Source organism: Oreochromis aureus, linkage group 10 (assembly GCF_013358895.1).
Source record: "Oreochromis aureus strain Israel breed Guangdong linkage group 10, ZZ_aureus, whole genome shotgun sequence".
Classification (NCBI taxonomy): domain Eukaryota; kingdom Metazoa; phylum Chordata; class Actinopteri; order Cichliformes; family Cichlidae; genus Oreochromis; species Oreochromis aureus.
In genome coordinates, this window is record NC_052951.1 from 13,657,231 (window position 1) to 13,679,238 (window position 22,008).

Below are 22,008 nucleotides of genomic sequence, written 5' to 3' on the forward strand. Positions count from 1 at the left end.
ATTTTCCCCACACATCTATTCAACTGCTCGTAAATGCAAATATGTAATCATCCAGTCTAATTATAGCATCTTTATGCATTTAGGTATGTAGACGTGGTCCAGAGAACCTGCTCAAGTTCAAACTGAGCATTAAAATGGGGAAAGAAGGTGATGTAAGTGACTTTGAATGTGGCATGGTTGTTGCTGCCAGATGGGCTGGTCTGAGTATTTTAGAAACTGCTGTTCAACAAATCTGTGCCACTCTGAATCTATGCCACACGTTCAGTCAGTCACGAAGGTGTAAGGGGTCCAACCTGGTAACTAATGAATTGGCCATTGAATATGTAGTAATGAGACGGCATCTGATGCTGGCTAATGCAGACTGTAAAAACCTAGTAAATCATCAGTGTTAAACCTAAACTAAAACCTGTCCTGTTTATCCATGCTGTTTGGCTTTAATGATCATTTTACTTTATTTCTGACTGTTTGTGGACTCCATCTTTAAGGTTTTTATTACTTTAACTGGACAACAAATGATCATAATTATTACTTCACTTTATTTCGCCTTACTCCTTGTACTGACTTTTGGTTTTCATCGTTCTTACGTACATTTCAGTTTTACATTATCTATATATTTTGGTGCTACACGCTCTGAAGGAGCTTATGCTTTGTGCAGTGCATTGTGCTCCTGCTAGGAATGAAATGCGGTATATAAATAAAGCTTTGCATACACTTAATATGTGAGAAAGGGCAAGTGATTCATGAATAAGATTGTGAGTCGTATCAGGACAGTCAAGTTTTAAATGGATGCACAACTATTTAAAAAGTTCAAAAACTGGGAGCCATGCTCTCTGCACAAAGAGTGCAATGGCACTACCTTCAAATGTGCGTGTCTGTGTGATGGAGGCCCATAGATTCAACCTGTGTTAATATGCAACAGGGTCAAACTGTGACAGATTTAGCCGGAAGCACATCCCTGTTTCATTAAAACAATTGTCACACTCGCATCATTACACCAAAAGGTTTAACATGAATATTAGCTTTATTTGGCTTCCTCATGAATTATTAATGCAACAGTGACATTCAAGTATTTTTGAAATTGAGAAGCCAGAAAATTTTATCTGACTGGGTTGTAAGTTGCCACAAATATCTCCTACAAGGGTATCATAATCCTTTAATCCTAAAAATAAAGAATAATACAGTATCCCTTTTATGTCTGCACTTTTTGAAGCAGACAGCTCGTGGCATCTCCCCACCGCTGCTTGTCATCATTGACTAAATCACGGTTTTATACTCTTTTGTGCCAAGGTAATGCTTAAAAACACAAGCCCGGCCACTCTTCTGACAGCACAGAGGTTTTGATAAACTGCTTCAAATGATAAATGCTGTGCAGGCTATTTAGAGACAGTCTGCCTGCTTCAGCCTTGCATCTTAATCAAAAGCACAGACACATTTGTTGAGTATTTCAGTCCAGCACCAGAAATCCTCCTACCGCCATCACTGGGACCATTTTCCTTCCAAGGCAATCGGCAAGTTGAGCAGTTCTGGTCACAGACGCTGCTGGCAGAAATACCTTAGCAACCACTCCTCAGCTGATCAAATTACAAATATGTCTTTTTCTGGCTGCAGGACCAAAAATTGCGAGCAGCCTGTGACTTCGACTCCAAGGTTGATGAGATCTATCAAAGCATCTGCTTCCAATACACTTTAAATCCCACATTCACTCTGGTGTTTCTTTTACTCTGTCAGTTACCTGCCATATAAGGAAATCTTTTATAGCCAAAGTAACAAAGGAACAGCTGGAGGCCAAAAATCCCCAGTCACCACTAGGCTCTGTGGCAGGAATACAGATAACACAGTGAAGCTGAGGTTACATACCTGTGGCCTGGCATGGGAGAAGACTGTCCATTTGAGATCCGAAGTCTCTGTCTTAGTGTTCATCAGGACCTCTGCAGAAGAGATAAAAAAAATATATCACCACTCACAGCAGGAAATGTAAAAACGACACGTATAAGGCTCATTTACATTCAGAAAACACACAATCGAATCTAAAAATCACAGAGAGAACATATTTTGAGTCCCAAGCGCTCTGCAAAGTATCAGCTATGGCTTATGCTGGGATTAGGATAGAAGATGAGGTTTCACCAGTCAATTACATCCACAGAAACATTCCCACTACTCTAAAATTGTCTTTCCTCTCATGTTTGTTTTTATTCCCCCCATCTCCCCCCAGTTCCCAGCGACACGCCACGCCTGCGGTCGAACTGAACCTGCTCGAAAAAAAGGAGTCTGCTTTTGTCCAGGGAGAGCAGGGACAAGTAGAACAGCAGAATCGAACAGACTTACACAGATACGCACGCGCGCGCACACACAGGCGTGTGCACAGACACACCAAGATTTAAGCCCTTCCAGTCACAATCTGTGATTACAATAGAATTGATTTTTTGTAATCTTTTGAGGGTTAGGCTGCCAGCTCACAAACAATCTGAGGACTTCTGCTATGATTCAGTAACCCAATAAAATCCGAGACCTGAACTGCGTGCAACTGGAAGCACAGTTTAGTTTGGGTGCAGGGACTTCTTTTGATGTGAGGACATCTTTTTTTTTTTCCTCCCCCCTTTAGCTGCATTAGCAGGCTCCGAGTCATATTTACACTGATGGGATGCGGTTTCTGTCACAGAGTGGCTTTTAGTGCCCTACCTGTTCCCCACAGAAGCTCATCCCAAAACGGTTGCGCAGTTTGGTTTTACGAATAAACAGATTTAATGTGGCTACAAACCAAGGAGCGCTTCCATGAAAATGGATGCTGGAGGAAATGGGGGTTTCAGCAGGAGGTTTATCATCGGGGTTAGTAAGGTGCTTTGTTGAATTAGGCTTCCAATATAAGGCTCGGCAGTTAAGTCAGCATGCCATAACGCCGCAGTACACCCTCTGCACACACAGACAAATACAACAACGCTTCATCTGCCCCTGATCTCCACTTTTTCTGCTTTATTTCCCCCCCCCCCGTTTCGATCTGTGCACTCAAACGTTTTCCCATTAGATCAATATCCTTCACATAAATAATAAAGCAGTGCTCGAATTCCTCGGAAATCCATACTTTCAAATAAAATTTTAATTTTAATAACATATCAATATCTTGCCTCGCATTGTTGCCCGTTCGTTTACCTCGAGCTGACAAACTCCGCTGAACAGCTCATTCAGAAACTAAACAATGACTCTGAATTCTCAATGAGGACAACGTGTTGCTTTTCTCAGTTGTTTAAGATGCGTTTCCACCGCCTACTCGCTTCAACATGTTGCTTTGTTTTTCAAAACATCTGCTCCGTACGTGTGTCATACAATCACGCATCCGGCATTAAACACAAACTCTGTGATTCCATCTGCATTTATCTAAAGCCCGTAGTTCTTCAATGGGGCTTCTTTTATTGCTTCAATAATGACTTCAGCCATTGAAGTTTAATAGTGGCTTATTAAAGGCATTTTCTTTTAAACTTTCTTTTAAACACTACACAGAACACATTACAAAACATCAAGAGTAGAAATGATTTCTCTCTTTCCTCTGCAACTTTCAGCTTATAAAACACGGTGGTTAATTATGATGAATTGCCAGTAATTTTATCATCAGATAAGTTTAAACAAAAATGCCTCTAAAAATGTGAGAACTATGTGAAGATTTGACCGTAGACTCTGAAAAGAAAAAAGAAAACAAAACAATGCTGGGCATTTATTAAAAAAAAGAAGGAGGCTAATCAATAATAAAAACACTCATTAGCTCAAGCCCTAAGTAAAGAAAAATACTTGCATCTAATACCATTTCTCACAGCACCATCCCCAGACTGATGACTAGCAGTGTCAGTGTGATAAATATTGCTGCCAAAATTATGAAAATTCATTCTCGCAGTGTAATCCTAATATCGCTCTCTCAGTTACTTTCATTTTCTGTGGATGTTGTAGTTATTGTGTTGCCTGTGGAAGATCGTGTACAGGATAAGAGGGTGTTTGGGGAAACCTTTAACACCGAACATTACGAGGACGTCAAGGCTTTCATGGACTCCTCGTGCTCTTTGAATATATTTTGCAAAACACCAGCACTTGTAGTATTTTACAAAAATAACTCCAACGCCTACAGTTACTAATCTCTGTGATCCTGTGTGAAGTGAGAGGCAATCGCATTTACCACTTACCAGCCCACATCCCAGTGAAACACACATGAAGGTGCAAAAAGATTCTGAGGTAAAGCTGAATCTGGCTCCTGTTGAGTCAAGCGCTACAACTCTAGCTCACCAAGTCTTTATGTCCTATAAATCCAGACAACTGCCATTAATTTCTGCGGCACAGATTCGAAGCTGTGCTGGAAGCATTCTTCAGAGATTTTGGTCCATGTTGACATGACAGAATCACACAGTTGCTGGAGATTTGGTGACTGCACATCCATGATGTCCCACCAGATCCCACAGGTGCTCTACTGGATTGAGATCTGGTGACTGTGTTTTCTGCTCTTAGCTAATAGGAATGGCACCCATCTGCTTCCATGTTCAATGCCTTGTGCATTCAGAGATGCTCTTCTGTATTCCTTGTTTGTAGCGAGTGGTTATTTGAGTTACTGTCGCCTTTCTATCAGCTGGAAGCAGCGTGGCCATTCTCCTCTGACCTCTAACATTTTCACCCACGGGAAATGCTGCTCACTGGATATTTTCTTCTTTTTCTGACCGTTCACTGTAAACCCTAGAGATGGTTGTGCAGGAAAATCCCAGTAGAACAGCAGTTTCTAAAATACTCAGACCAGCGAATCTTGCAGCAAAAAACCATGGCCACATTCAAAGTCAGTTAAATCATCTTCTTTCCCTATTTTAATGCTCAGTTTGAACTTCAGCAGGTTCTCTGGACCACGTCGACATACCTAAATGCATAAATATGCAGTCATTAGACTGGATGATTACATATTTGCATTAACGAGCAGTTGAATAGATGACCTTAAGACTTTAAGTGGGCGTTGATTGCGATTATATTATTAAGGGAGTAATATTTAGAATACCTTACTGTATAAAGGGGTTGCAGCTATTCAGTAACACTTGGTGTCCAAATGCTAGGCTGTGCTCTTTAATTTTAAACAACCGGTGTTTAAGTGTAACCTGACGGTACTAGAGAATAGGAATCATCATACAACTAACCTATATGGTGATCTGCCAGAGAAGCTACACAGTCTCCTCTCGTCTGCCTTGCCTGATGCCATTGGGCAGGGGAGGGGCGTTATAAGCAGGGTGTGAGAAAGCATAAGTGCAAGAAGAAACGCTCTGCTGAAAGAACATGCCAGCGATTGTTGATCAGATCGGCATTGTTATCTTTATAAAAGAAAAAAATTATCTCTGAGTAGTCCTACTTCTTTCTCCGACTCTGTATTGACACACAGACACACAGAGTAGGGATTAGTTACAGAAGCACCACCCACCTGCTTTTTAAACCTTCTGTTTGCCAGGTGAAGCCAATCAGAAGAAAGTTAAAGGGAAGCTATCAATAAGTCAAAGCTGCTCTACACATCAGCTCCAGGTGGAAGGCCACTGTTAATCTATAGAGCATCTGCAGTTGTGGCATCCTATTCAGCAAGTAAACTCTGGTAACGAGTGACATCCAGGAAAAGACTGGATGGCAAACAAGAATGATTGGTGATGCTGGAAAGACGGGTGAAAGACGGCTGAAAAGTCTGGCATGGGTGATTAAGGCTAGAAACCTGATGTACACTACGTGCAAGAGGGCACCACAACATGCTACCGATTACAATACACCCAGAGTCTCCTGAAAGTGGGAGAGGATGAGAAGCTTGAAAGGCGAGACACAATGGTAATGGTGTCAAACAACACCGGCGGAGACGGCACCAGAAGTCAAATACCACTGTGGCCATGGGAAAACGGCTGTGATGAGTCTCATAAAAAGGACAAATCTAAAATACCATAACCTCATCCAGGAGTGTGGAGAGAAAAGGTGTTAAGTATGGCTGTTTCCTGTAAAAGTGGAGTGTAGAGGTTTCCCAGCACAGTCGCACACTACAGTAGGAGTTTCAGGGAACAAGCAGGAAAACAGCTGTGCGCAGGACTGGGGAAGCAACAGAAAGAGCCTCTTGTTGGCTCGGGTATAAAAGGGAGGAGGGGGGCTAGAAGCCTGGAGCTGGTGGGCAGTGATTTAGCCACAACCTCTGGTTACTCATGGTTAAGGGCTAAAACACCCAGTGAAGTTTGAGCTGAAGACATCGACACAGTCACTCTGTGAGAGTGGCTGCAGTTGTGGCATCCTTGGATGCATAAAGCAAGCAAATTATATACATTATCTATACTGTAATTAAGTTCTTAAATCTCAGTGCTCAATTATTTTTAAACTAATAATCTTACATAATGTACCTTTAAATAAACCTATTCTAAACACACATATCCGCAACACCAAACATAACTTACAATACATGAGTAACACAATAACAATACTATTATGAAATAAAAATAAACTGTTTCATCCATAACAGGTCACTCTTTGTTTCTTTGTTTTTTCCCATAATGATTTCATTGATCACTCAATCACGCCCACCACCGCTCACATTCTCTCTCCAGCTAATTTAATACATTTTCTCTGTGGCCAACACACACACACACAAACACTGAATTTTCACTCTTCTCGACCCCACTCTCGCCGCAGCACTCTCCCTGCTGTACAGGCAAATTAGTCAAATCTTTCTTACTGCCTTCCACCTGCATATAAAAGCAAGGACATGGAATTACTTGTCATCAGCACTGCATATGCAACAGGTCATGCATCATATTGAGAAGCAAAAGGGACATGTGACTTTAGCATGGAACTATTATGATTGGTCCTATTTTTATGTTGCATATATGTTAACATGGAAGCAAGTTTCAAATACTAAGTTCAACATATGTGCAAACAATTTCTTTGAACTTAAACTCAGGTAAATCCTGACCTTTTTTCCCCTTATCTTGGCTCTGTATGATGTCAAGCAGAGGGGACATCCTTAATATGGTCAAGACACACAGCTCTGAGTTTGGATTCAGCTCCGCCCACCTGCTCTTCAAACCTTCCGTTTGTTAGGTGCAACCAATCAGAAAAAAAGTTAGATTAAAGGAGGCTGTCAATAAGTCAAAACTATTCTAGTAGAGCCCAAAAGTGAAAAGAGCGAGCTGCAAATGAGCATAACGGGTCCACTTTAGTCATTAAGTTCTCCTTTCTCATACCCCATTTCGCTTTTTATAATCTCACAATTTTACACTCTTTGAAAGCTGAAGAAACAACCGTGCTTCTCAGCCATTTCCACTTCAAAACCACAGAAGCCCACCAGCTTTCTAACAACAATCTAAGGTGACAAAGGAAAAGAAAGGAAAGCCTGCAGAGAGCAGAGAGGGAAAAAAGAGAGGGAAGAGGTGGATGAGGAGGATAATTGGGTGACAAAGTTCAGAGTGGTGATTTCCCCACATTTAGTCTACCCTGAGTTCACTCCAGCATAATCTAAAAAACACCCTTACCACAAAGGCTTCGCTATACATATTTCCACATCTCCACATTTCATATACACACCTGCCTCTGTGTTTATAATTATTTTTCTTCTCTTTTTTTTTTTGAAGGAGTAGAGATGAAATCCCCACCCCCACCCCCCCAGGCATGGTAATCACTGTTTATCACTGCTCTATCATTAAGGTTTATGAGACAGGATGCGTGAGCGTGAGTGTTTCTATGAGATGGTGAGCGCTCCTATTATGTGCTTGCAAGGCCTTGCCTTTCGCTGAAGTAGATACAGTCTTAAGCCCTGTTAGAGGAAGCTGGCTTTTCCCCTGCATTCTTTCAGCAGCGGCGACCACCCACCGCCGGAAAATTGCCCCCAGTGCTCGAAAAATGTAGGAACAATGAAAATTCGTCATCTGGATGAATTTTAACATCCAAAACAAACAACTGTACAGTAATTACAGGACAACTGTACGCAATACTACACTGGAGAAGTCTAAACTGATACGGGTGGTGGCGGGATGATTAGGCCTTAGCCTTCAACTAACAATTACAGACAAAACACAACACAGAGAATTTCTCTCAAGCAGAACAAACAGAGCAGTAGAAAGTAGGTGGCTTGAGGCATCAGTATCAACATGTTAAATATTGTTAATGCAAACAGTAAAAAAAAAATATTGTGGAAACAAAAGCAAATGGGTTTAACTGTTCTATGTCAAAGCAAGACAACAACAGGGAGTGTTGTACATGCTTTTCTTTTGAAATGTAAAACTTGACCCTTCATTTTTTAAAATTGGGGCATGTACAGAAAACACCTCACCCCCATGTTCTATATCGAGCCGTGTTCAGGTTTCAAACTGCCCTCATATTCAAGATCAGGAGCCATTATAAATGACCCCCCCACCCCCAACTGCTTCATTCTCTATCCTTAACTTGTATGTTCATTCCTTCCCTGCATGCCCGTTTGCTGCCTATTTTCCACTCTCTCTGTGGCTCTGGAGTGTGATAGGGAAATTATAGGCCTAAGAACATTTGCCCTGCTTCAGCTACAATTAGACCTCATTTTAATTAAAGAAACAGAGAGCCAATTACCCTTGTACACCTAGCGAAATTGAAACAGAGGAGAAGAGCAGGGATAATGAAAAAGAGGAATGTGAGTAGGGGAAAATTTGGAATTCACAGATGACGAATGTATAAAAAGTGGATGGGCTCAATGTATTTTCCATTCCACAGCGACTTGCTCTCAATATTTAGCCTGTCCAGCTAACACGCTAACATCTTGATATCATCTTGACAATTTATTTGAACACATTATCCTTTTTATATCACATCAACTGAACATATGATACCATTTATCAGGTCTCCTTCCCTCCCAAGTATTCTAATCAATACACAAATTGAATAATTAATAAACAGCTAAATAAAGGAAAGCACTTGGATACTACTTATTTGATAGTTTTGGAATATAATCTGCTGTCTTCTGTGCTTGATATGAAGGGTCGTTCTGTTTCTCGGTGGCAGCAAAGTAGATTCCTGATAGGAGCTTTTCTGTCCTCTGGCTATAACTGAGAATCTTCTGTTTATCAGGGGACACTGCTGGCACATGTAATTTTACAAAGCCAATATCCTGAAATCAGACATGATTGTTGCCCGGGAGCCATCTGAAAGCTACACGCTTCACATTTAAACATTCAGCGTTTTGCTTTCCTGCCAGGAATTAAGGCTGGAGTGATGGGTTACAATTGTCCACGGCAGCAGCTTAGAGTAAAAAGTCGCCACAGAGAATGGCTGAGAGAGATGCAATATTGTTTAAAGATGCGATAATGGTGCACATTTTCAGACAGGCTCTCCGGGGACACAGAGATTGTTGCATTGGGTTGGTCGCATGAGAAGTGTCGCATATTGTGAAGTTGCAAATGCAGAGAGTGAGGAGTACAATGCCCAGCTCCTCTGTCACCTCTACTCAGCTGGCCAAACACGGCGCTGAGTGGGAGGAATGAAGGATCGTGGGTAATGGGCTGCAAGGTGTTAAAGAGAGAGATTCTGAAGCTCACCGACCAATAAGCCAGCTTTAGATGAGAATATTGATAGCGCTGTCATGTCTGTATGATTAGCTAAGCTAAGGAGGTAGAAGTGACTGTGTTCCAGGCATTACTGACAGTATGCTAGAATGATCATTTTTGGTACACCAAGCTTATCTCACAGTGCAAATGAAGACATGGAAAAGAAGGAAGAGGGGATTTTCCGTCACATTTCAACAGTTTATTGTTGTACGGCGAGCACACGTGAAAATGAATGCTTAGCGAGTTATGAAATGAATGTATGTGTATAAAGCGTGTTTGTGTGTCTTTGACAAAGTTGTGTCTACTGGGATTAGACACCAGCTTCCTGTAGTTCCTGTCCTTTTCCTGTCTCCTGGTCTGGTGCCGCCAATGCATACATCATTCACGTGAACAGCAGCCGGGCAGGATACAGTTTCACTCCCCACCTACTGTATAACAAAGACCCCCTCCCCTCGAGGCACATGTGGATGAGCCCAGGTACTATAAGTAAGCCTCACAGGAGCAGTAAGATGAAAGAGCTGGGAAAGGTGTTAATGCTCGACACCTTTTCTCTTTTTTGCCTGCAGGGACGCATATCAATAAGTGTTGTGGTTGGTTTCTGTCCCAGGACAGGATGTGACCTAGTTAAGGAGGAAGCTTCAATCTGGACAGAAACCAGAAGAAGCTGCGAGAGAGATCAACGGTGCTCCGAATTAAACCCACTGACCCCAAAGCTCTGTGGATTAAGACCAGGTCTACAATACCTGCCCTCTGAATGTTTTGGCTCCGGCTTACACGGTCATCTGAGATTTGCTCGACAGAATCATTATGTTAATCATTTCCAAGTGAAGGTGTATTTCCCCAGCGAATCTTCGAGTTCACGCTGGAGAACCGGTATGAAAGATCGCCCTCTCTTCCTTAGCTGTTAATAAATTCACTACAACACGAAAACTGCTTGCATTGCTGAAGGTATGCCCTAATCCCTGGATAATTCACCTTTTAAAATAAAACGTTTATAGCGTAAAGGGTTTACACATTCGCCTATCGAGCGAGAGATACCTGGTTTGATCCCAGGAGGAGACACGAATCCCTTTGAGATTGCGCCAGGAAGGGCATCTGGCATAAAAATACACCGAATCAAACATGCAGAGCTACCCTCTGTGGTGACCCTTTGTGAATAAGGGAAAGTAGCTTTTATTGTATGTCGCACCAGAAAGTGTTGGTTCTGAAACACAAAACAAATATTGATTTATAAAAAGGTAAAAGAATTCAAAGGGTGCACCTGTAATGCACTGCAATTCACTCTTAATTAACTGCGTTTAAGTGAAAAGAAAAACTGTTAACTTATTCAAGTCATGTCAGCACGCAGCGAATATTTACCTCTAATTTCAATTGTATGAAAAAGTTTTAGCCATGGAATAAAATGAGAGGTTAAGGTTAAGAGGATATGAGACATCAGCTTGGCTCCGTGGCTTTTTTATATTGCCGCCTACGAATAATGAGTCTTGACCTGTGGTGTCAACTGCTGAACAGCACTTGTGCAACTTAGACTCAAACAGTCCTTTTTATCTCAAACACACACACACACACACACACACACACACAAAAATACACTTAGCTGTGAGGTATTCCCTCACAGTAAAATCACCTAAGGAGATTTGACATCTATGAGTATTTGACAATAGATGCGAGTACTTCTATAATAAAGTACCTGCCAATGGACTTCCGCAAACACGAGTAACTGGCTAATATTGGCAAGAAGTGGTAAAAGGAATTGATCGTCCTTCTTTCTGCCCAAATTGTCAATCATTCCAAATTCAATTCCAAGCAGACACATTTAAAAACTTCAGGTTTTAAACACGTAAGGCCCTGCACTCACTTCTATAAAGCATGATTGGTTAAATTGCCTTGCTGCATATTTCACCTTCTTTGGCATATTGATCTGCCACTGTGAGAATTCACCTCCTGCTACTTCCAATTATGGGCACCAGTTTCTCAAGTCTTCTTCAAAAATAACCCAAGTCTGAGAAAAACTGAAAGGCTTTTTGAGAACATTGTTGCGGGCTGCACCAGCTCCCTGGTGGCCTCCTGATCCAGAATCCTATAAAAGAAAGAATGAATTACAAAGAAAAAGTTAAAAAGATTTTCTTGATGAGACTTTTTTTTATTTTGGAGGGTAGAGTGCAATTCTCAAAAGCTCTGCTATTCCACAAGCCATTCTGCTTTCGGATACTGTACAACGTATAAAAAAAGAAAGACAGACACATAACTTAAGATGAGGCCCAAAATACAAAGAAGACAAATTACTGGTGCTGGCTGATTGTGTTGACTTTCGAGGCAGAACAGATCATGCATCATTTTTACTGAAATCTGGAGACTATAATTATGAAACCTCACCACTAGTGGTGATTAATGGATTAATGCACTCTTTAAAATTAATCTGTTTGCTTTTAAAGTATCATAGAAAAAAAAAAGCAAAGTGCTCCATGGTTGGACATTTTTGCTTAAAAAAAAAAAAAAAAAGAGACAAATAACTAGTCTAATCAGAAAAAATGCCTGCAACGTATATCCTGACAGCTGACTGATTTCTTGATTCTCCCGTTTCATTGGTCTTCTTTATACTCATATTCTCTTTTCCCCCCAATCACCGATATTATGCAATTTAACTTAAATTCTGTATCTCAAAAGACAATTAAAGGTGGCCATGGTCCTACATTTTGATGTAGAAATGCATCAAAATGTTGATCTAGTTTCTCCCTGCTGTTACTCACAGAGATAGGAGAAGGAAGGCTCCTTGAAATTAGGGTTATAAGTATTGATTTTTTTTTTAAAATGTAACATTATTTACACAGGATAGTTACTGAAAGTTAATTGAATTAAAGAAAAAAATGATCTTGTAAGCTGGCACCAAATGCAAATATGATAGGACAAGTAAAGCCTTCCTTTTAGAGCCACATTACATGCTCCTGTACTGTTCTCCAAAACCTTGCATTGCTGAAAGCAGATGAAGTATGCATTTGTCAAATGCTGACTGGTTGACAAGTGAACCCAACAACTTCAAATATAAAAATAAAGCATGGAAAGCACAGACAGAGGCTGTAGTGGACATGTTTCATTGTTTTTTACCACTTGCTTCGCTCCAGCTTCTGGTATGTTATAAATTTGCTGATTTCTTTGGCTTGTTGAAGGACCAACAACAGTACAAGCAGTAGTGGCCACATACTTTGTACACTGCCCCAAACTAGCAACAAGGCTCTCTGGACGCAGACCCGCTATCCCTGGACAGCTAACACATTAGCCAACCTGGGCCATAAATTCATCTTAAAGGAGTAGACCTTATTTTTTCTTTATTCTATAAATAGTATTTCAACTTTGCTGTTGAAATTTGAACTTTGAAATTTTTTCAAAATGAACAAAATTTGTTCCCTAATACTGCGCTAATGGTGGCCCTAATACTCCTTGGTATGTTTTTGCGAGGGTGCTACACCTTTTAATCTTTCAGTTCAAGCTTCTGATCTTGAAAGACTATCACTCATTATCAAGGATTTTGATGTCAGACAACTGAAAGCAAAGCATCTTACAAAACAGACATTTACTAGACAGTGCATTTTAGTGCTTGAGACTTTTACAATACCATTTTCTGTTATGGAAGGCTGCACAGCTGTGCCTTAGATAAAAAGTTTTTCTTTGATACAAAGGCTGATATTTGCTGGAGTACAGAGATATAAAGAAACTGCCTAAATGAAAAATCATCCATTTAAATATGATGTTTACAGTGTTTCTTCAAAGTTTTTCCCATAAAGTTTAATCTTTTCAAACTGTCGCAATATCTCCCTCGGTGTAATCTGTAAATCTTTGAGCTTCTCTACTGACATATCATTATGACTGACACCATCATACATGTGTCTCTAACCCAGCTGCAGCAGCAGTGGCACAAAGCAGCAGATTAAAAAAAATCGTGCAAAAGTCACATCTATCCACAACATCAATCTGACATTGACTTTGGGTATAAAAAAGTCTTGAATCCTGTGATAGAGTTGGTAGAAGAAACTGCCACAATTGCACGTTTGACTGCAAAAAGACAAATGTCACAAATTTTCAGTTTGCTATACATCAGAAAAAAATCATCCTGGATTATAGATGGGAATCGAGAACCGGTTCTTGAAGAAAACTGGTTTCAAGTAGTCCAATTCTTTGGAGTTGTTAGTCTGCCTGCCCATTGATCCCACTTATCGGGTCTTGCATTTGCACTACTACTATCAGCTGATTTCACTTCGCGTGTCAGAGGAGGAAAATAGTGACGCAATCTAGAGTGTGGACATGGACATTTATTTATTATTTCACAAAAGGACGAGATAAATGGTAACATGAAAAACTGCATCCGGGACAGAAACAACCGCATTATGCTGCTAACACAACTTCTTTGCAAGCATCTGCACAGACAATATGTTAGCACTAAGATAGTCAAGAACCCAGAGTGAAAGCTGAGTGAATGCTGGCTGCTGGGATCAGCACTGAAGTTCTGTCTTTTGAGATACAGAACTTAAACAGGTAACAAACAGATGAGCAGTCAGGTGGCAATCACCCTTTCTAACCTGTTCACGTTTCTAAACCAGAATCACTGCGGCGATCGCTTTTTTGTCCTGGTTTTCATCTTTGCTTTGTGCGGACAGCTTTGTATTCTACTAAGAGAAAGATCTTAGAGATGTGTGTCCTCATTAGGGATTTGTGTTGGTGTGTGGGGTTGTAGCCTGAGGTTTATATTGTTAAACGGTGATTATGAGACAGTGTGTTTCAGCTATTTTACAGCGTAACGAGTCGGTAATGTAACGAATAGTATAACAAATTAATTTTTCCCGGGGGTAATTAGGTAACGTACTGCATTACTTTTAAGAAAATTGTTCAGCGTAATAAGTGTAATAATGACGTTTTTGAGTAACGACTCCAAAACTGATCACAGCAAAGAAGGAAAATACCTCTATAAACATGCATAAACATTTGGCCTACAGCACGCAATTAATTTGCTTATTTAACCAGAGCAGAAGATATTCATAGTCCAAATTCAGCTGTGACCAGTTTATAAAGACACTTCATTGCCCTATAACTGACCCATCATACACCATCACGCTGTGGTCAACACTGCTCTCAAATGCCTGCAAGCCTCAATTTAGGTCAGCATCTTAAAAGTTTGAAGAACGTAAACCGAAAGTTCACAGAGCTGACAAAAGCAAAAGGGGAAGGTGCAAATTGCATTCTTGTTTTCAAACACTTTCTCAGTGTCTTAAGAGGATATTAATACTTTTGTTCTCCTGTCAGGAAGGCTGATGTCTGGGTCAGTAACAGGCTGGCACCCCTGCAGAGTGGATACTTTGGAGTCACACAGCGCCGAAATCTGGGATGATCTTCCTAACCAGCAGGATACTCTTCCACCCCCGTGCTGGCTTAGTCTTTTAATAATTAGACAAGCTAGTTTGCAAGCTAGATAACTATAGATTAATTATTAGCATGATTGGAGCTTTGTGCCATTTAGTTGTGACTACAAAAACAACGCCCCAACTATTTCATTCACAAAGATTGAAGATTGATGCACTACAGCTTTGGAAGCTGCAAAAAATATATATATATTAGTTAAAGGAGAGAAAAGACATGAAAATCTTCACTTTTATAAAATAATATATAACAGGTGACCTATATTATTTCAAATCTTTCTAGATGAAAAGATTAAAAACCCACATAGAGCCATCGACTGCTGTGATGCATCTAACGACCTCGCTACGAGCCCCAAAAGTGTCTGCTGCTGTACTTACAACTGAGTTTTTATCAAAGCCTTGACTAAAGCAGAATCTCCAATTCATTTTTGGGGGGAAGAAATTGCAGAAGAAAATGCATGCACACACACACACACACTCTCACAGCTCCCAGTGACTAATCTGCTGTGGGAGGTGGACAGCTTGAAGCTAACAGTGCAGACTCCAGCTAAATAAACCATCTAAGGATTGACACATCTAAGTAAAGATACAAGAGAACAGACTCTCGGCGAGAATTTTCCCTTTTATTCTGACACATCACACTTTTCCCACATTCAACCAACAACAGACCCAACAGAGTTAATTCTCTTCCACTGAGCCACGAATTGCTGCTACGAGCCTGCAATTGGCTGCTTGTGTGGCGGTGACCGATATATCTGGAATAAAGATAAACTCATCTTCGGATGTGGAGCTATTTGCTCGAGTACAAAGAGCATTATTTTGCCTCCTCAGCCAGCTACATTATGGTTTCAGCAGGAGGCGGATTCAGTAGTTTGCAAACTGTTTGAATTACAAAACCACGCTTTTGTCCAATGACAGAAAAAAGGACAAAGTTTAACAGCGCAATGATTGGATGGGGTTGAGCAGCTATTTGTGGATATGAAGGAAGACACGAAGGTAAAGAACTTTTTCATGTGTGGCAAATCCATAGAAATTTAGATACTAAGATACCACGCTGCAAAAAAAAAAGAAAGGTGTTTAATGCTTCTTGATCCTCTCTATTTTGGAGCATGACTTTCTCTTAAAGCTTTAAGCTGTGTGAGAACTGTAGGAGGGCAGCTACACGGCAATGCTTCTATGTTATGCCGTATATAGCAGAGCCCACTTGGTTCAGAGCGGTATATGAAAGCAGTACCTGGGAGACACGCTCAAGATGTGTGCATGTGCATGAAGGTAGGATCAAATATGCACGTGCTCTCTAGGTTGATGTCGAACCAAATGAGTTGCATTTTAACTCAAAACGGCCAAACGGAAGATGTAGGTCAACCTCTGACGCAGTGAGGAAAAATATCCCAGACACAAATCGAATCAAGTCTACTGATGGAGTGTGCTTCAAGCAGAGAATTTTTTTTTTTTTTTTTTGTTAAATCAAGGTTGCCTTTTTTAATCAATTCTTGCACATCCAGCCTCAGACGTCTCGCTGGCCTCATGTTGCTTCTTCCCCGTTAAGACTTCATTCTATTTTCGAATGTAGCGACGAAAACATCACAAGGTATCGTGCGACAATGGCACGAAGAAACGTTTCACAAAGGATTTATTTCCAACACAATGCTCGGTGTGCCTCAAATGAGAACTGTGATTAGTGTGCAAGATAAATGAGAAAGATGGACCCGAGATAAATAGCTCCTTCTCTGTTGTTGTCTTCTAATTAAAGGCCTTCTTAATCCCTTTATTATAATCACATATTTAGCCCATTGCATAGATCTCTCATATCTGGCCCTAGGTGTGTGATTAAAGAATGCAAATAGGCAGTATACCTAACTTTGCTCATTATATGCTGTGCAGACGTGCACATACTTGCACCCTCCTTGCCCTCACTGCACTTGCTCTTTCCATTTCGTTGACTCATGCCGGTCTGCCCATCTCTCCTTGACTCACTTCAAAGAGAACCCCCATCCCTCTAAAAGTGCCATTCTCCTTGGTGCTTATGGCTGATAGGCTGTGGCCTCATTCCCTCTCTGCTGCAGCCTGTCCCCATTGTGTCCCACTCTCAGAGAGTAGCGTGTGGGTGGAGGACAGACTGGCTCTCCAAAGTGAATGCCTGACATGGATGTATGGGCTGGGGGTGTATCCTCTCACCAAGCTAAACTATCATCCACCTGCAACTCCCAGCTGCCATATGTATCCCTCTCTGAGGAGGAGGGGAGAAAGGGAGCGAGAGAGACACGGACTGAGAGTACTTGTGGCACTCAGATGCCTGTTTAACTCTTGAGGAAGCTAATCATCGGATTGAGGTACTGAGGATGATGGGCTACAGGCTTTCAGAGAGGGGGGAGGTTGCTTTAAATGCAAATCCCTTTCTTATAAAAATCGGTTCCATTTAAAAGGATTTCTGGGAAACGATCCACATTTCCACGGCAGGGGAGACAGTCAGCAAGAGAAAACAGCATAGCACCAGTCAAACATCAAGGAGACAGAGGATGTGGAAGGAGTAGCAAAAGAAAAGGATACATGTCTGTGAAAGAAAGGATTGAGGCTCAAGTAAGGCCTCTCGGATGAAAAAAATAAAAAAAACATCCTTTCTCCATTTGAGACACTGTGGTTTCGATTAGACTGAGCGGCATTACGCTATTCATCACAGCAGTTGTGCCTTGGACGAGCTAGGAGGAGAAAGAATAAACCAATGATGGGTGTTGTTGCTTTTTGAGAGGTTTTAGAGGGTAGTCTCACCTTCGCCATTCCATGTGACTTTCACCCAAAACACCTTGGAGATGCACCACTTGTCAGCTACGAGCTGCACCACTGTCAGCTAATGGGGTTAGCCTATTTTATAAGGAAAAATAGATATAGTCTCAACAGATGGTGTAATACTTTTATATTAGTTTTTTTAAAATAATTAACAATATGCCAGAATTTGAGTGCCTTTACTACTCAGCAAAAATTTGCCATGTGGACAGGAAATAGTAGGTAAACACAGGTGCTGCTAATCACATTAATTAAGCATCTGCACCAAAATAGAACAGGAGCTTCATTAACTTCGTTAGTGAAAAATCCTGGCGCTTCTGTCGATAACGATTCCTACCTGCGGACAAAGTATCACAATACATTTTGACGCAGTTGACTATTTTAAAAGTGGCTTCATTACTAACTGCTTTGCCTCCGAGGCACCAACCTGTAGCTGTGCAAACTCATTGTTTGGAATAGAGAGTGAGTAGTGCATCTTTTCAGGTGCCACACAAAAAGATGTTACCGTCACCTGCTTTAGCATTAGGGTAGCCATGGTTTGAGAAAGTGATATGGAAGAAACCACTAAAGAGACAGGATGACACTTCCCCCTCCTCGCTCCATCGCCAGAAGCTAAAAAAGTGCTGTCTGTATTTTTCAACCCAACAGGCCAGGCCTCAGCCAAATAAATTACTCTGGCAGCTGCACTCTCTTGTTGTGCAATATGTGAAAAGATGACTTGTAAATTATAAGGAAGTAACAGCTGCAGTAAAAAAAAAAAAAAAAATCCATAATTGCAGAAGATGTACTTCCCATTCCCGTTCAAGAGAGATGGACATGGATTTCAAAACTGTTTCCGTTAAGTTCAAGAGACATTTACTCATCAACTGAGCCATTTCTCCACCACCAATTAAACCTACGTGCAGTTGACTTTGATTAAAAGAAGGTGAATCGTAGAAATAATTACAAAAATAACACTTGGCTAACGTGGAAAGTTGATGTATTGATAAAAGAGAAAAGCACAAGTTGTTCTGGATAGAAGAGAACCAGTAAAGTCATCAGTGTGGACCGATGAGGACAACCTTCCTCAAATTAATACATGAAATCAACATAAACGCCATTTCCTTTCCCCATCACGCTTTCCACACTGTTTTCATTTGTTTTTAGCTGAAGTCATTCTTTAATTACTTAATTACAGTTTAATGGCACCCCGCTGGAGAATTGCAGTAGTGTAATAATGGATTGAGAAAAAACAACAACAAAACACACACACACATTAATCCATTTTTCCTGATTTTATGAAATTTGGCTTAAATCTGCTGCAACTAAGTGCATTTACTCATATCAAGAATTTATGTCTAGCCTCTTAGATGATCACAGGGGTGACAGAGGTGCACTAGCACTCAAAAATGGCTTCAAGCCACATCACATATTGCGAGATGGAACAGATAACTGATAAATGATAAGTGTTGGCATATCATTAAAGCTCTGGACCCGAACAGGTGGAAAAGACTGCAGTGGTCCTGTCACCGGCTGCATCTTGGCATTGCTGAGAAAGAGAAACTGTACATGAAAGATATAAAGGGGCTGGGAGAGAAACAAAATGAGCACTTTCTAGGTTGAGTGTGCGTGTGGGAGGATAAGGAGTCATTATGGCTTACATTTATGAAGTCAAATATGTTTTAAAATTGTAGTACATTAGTGGGAATTATTAATAGCGGTTAATACTTTAAACCCGTGGTTATAATTTTCTGTAAATTATGTGTTTTCTGTGGAAGGCAGACAAAAATGTTGTCTGGTGTGCCTGTATGTGTTCATCCTCGCTGCAGATTTCCACCAAAAAAAAAAAAAATGATAGTGGTATTAATTTCCAGCCAAACTAATTATCTGATCAAAAGGTCTGTGTTTTAATCTTCACAAAGACAGAGGGAAGGGAGATCCATGCACTGAACAACCAAGTGGTGTGTGTAAATGAGTCATTTATCCTTTAGTTGGAAAAGGAGGAGAGATTTGGCAGCTGTGAGTTTCATCTGCCCTCCCATCAGTTCATTACAGAATTCCCTACTAGGTGGAGAACAAGGGGGGGAGTGATCCAGAGTGTGCCGGCAGAGGAGTGGGCCATTACCCAAGACACGAAAAACCAGACATCTTGTTCACACTTGGCAAGACACAGATGTTCTAGAGCCGGCCGACAAGGTGCTACGCGGCCTCGGCTCCCGTCTACATGCCAGTTCTTCACCGCCGCTGTCTGCGCCGCACCTGTTTGGAACCAGCATCTTTGCAAACATGCGGAAAAGGTCAAGCGGAGACGAGTTGACAAGCTATTCAGAGAGATGCTCAATAACTCTGACACCAAAAACATGTGGGACGTCACCTCCCACACAGAGCCTGAGGTTAAGGATCTGCTGTGTCCCAGAGAGAACGACTGAAGAAGAAAAATGGAAAGTTGAGTCAGAGGTCAGGTCTCAGCTGCAAAAAACCTGCTGCTCCAGCTGCAGGAGAATCTCCAGCTCCTCTAACGACCGAATTCCGAACTCCCAGAAAACTGACCAAAATTAAGTGTCTGGGAAAATCCCATACTACGCTCTCAAAATACAAAGTCAACAAAGTTTTCCCCGCAAGAATTCAGGCTCTCGGTAGCTGTAGTAATTTAACTTCTACATGTGACGGGTGTGCGTGCACAAGTGGCAAATCCAATCCTTAAAAGCCCTTTAATAAAACTGCGGGCCATGTCATGTACGCCACATCCATGTGTATGTACAGCATGAAGCCAAACTGGAAGCCTCAGTAAGAAGGGAGGGTTGAGGCCTCAAACCAGATGCAGCTGACAGATTTGTGTTCACAGCACTGTATATGTGAAGTCATGCATGTTCACGGAGTTCCTGTTTAGAACGGTTTTTGACTGGAATGGAAATACCCAGGAAAAAGTGGGCTTTTTTAATAGTCTTATTGTTTTTGGGGGGTTTTTTTTCCTAGTGGTAAAATTAGTAAAACTACCTGAAGAAGCACGCGTTGGGAAACTACAAGAGAAACGCCAGCATTTTGCTTTAACTTAATATATAGACTGCATGTCATTTCCCCTTGATTAACTGATGCCAACAGGTGATGGAGAGGGAAATAAACATACTAGCTGTGAGCCAGTGAGCAAATATGACTACAGTGCTGTGTGCAAAGTTATAAGCAGTGCCAAAAACGAAAAAGCACAACGTGGAATAAAAAGTAGTCCTCGCAGGTGAACAAGAGCGAACAGCCTACACAGCAGTAAGGTACTTTTTAAAGACCCTGCAGTTCAACAGCTCTTAAAGAAACCCAGTTGTGATCCTTTGATCCTCAGTAAACACAGGCCCATTATTTCCAAAGACCATTTTCTATAAATGGCTTTTGCAAAGAGATGTTTCGGCAGCAGCCTTAACAAACTTAAATCAGTTTGCAGTACCCTCCGCGTAGCCGAAACGTCCCTATTAATGTCACAGTAAGACAGAGACGTGTCAGAAGACTAGGAACAAATAAACACTCAGCCTCCTCTGCTTTTTGTCAGCGTGGCTCACTCAGAGTTACTCTTCCACCCTTGCATTAAGCAAATTATCCAGACACTGCCCCTGTTGTTATGCTGATGATGTGGAGCTATACTCCCTTGTAAAAACCAGACCATTTGAAACCATCATCTTCTTTAACATTATGACAGATAATTTCAGGCTGCCTTGTTTCTCCCCCTTCATGGTTCACAAAGCTGATCCAGGACAATTTGCCTGTTAATGTCAAGCCTGCTGCCAGAACTGAATAGAAATTATGATCCAGATTACACATTTGATATGAAATGTGAGATGTTTTTTGTTTTGTTTTCCTTTTTCCCTCCAGGGCTTAATTTAAAAGTTAAAAAGCACTCTACATTAACCCACTAAAACCACACCAAGCCTGTACTAGCCTCTATCCATTGAATGTTTTAGTATTGATTTTAAGGTAAGCTGGTTAATGATCCCCCGGGAAGCAGAGTGGGAACCTTGTGATGACTTGAAAGTGAAAAAAGAAGAAAAAAACAATAGTGAGCTGGTCTTAGATATGGCCTTTCTGAAGCCACAAGGAGCTTGTAAAAAAAACAAAAAAAAACAATATTGATTGGCACCACGGTGACACAGTTCTGTCAAAACAAACTAAATAATCCACTGCCAGATGGAGGAGAAAAAAGCCATTTCTTGCAAACACAGTGTCTACAGTGACATTCTTACTGCTATTTATCAGTAACAGTGAGCTTGTGGCCGTGATTTCTCTGCGATTACTTGGATAAAAAATGACTT

At 41.0% G+C, this 22,008-nt stretch overlaps 1 protein-coding gene across 1 annotated transcript in view; it reads right to left on the reverse strand.

Annotated features, from left to right (window-relative positions):
- Nucleotides 1–22,008, reverse strand: part of ephb4a (eph receptor B4a) — a 39,525-nt gene that overhangs the window by 16,358 nt on the left and 1,159 nt on the right. The window contains exon 2 of the mRNA XM_031759982.2: nt 1,858–1,928. Coding sequence (XP_031615842.1) covers nt 1,858–1,928 — 71 coding nt within the window. The remainder of the gene's footprint in view (nt 1–1,857; nt 1,929–22,008) is intronic.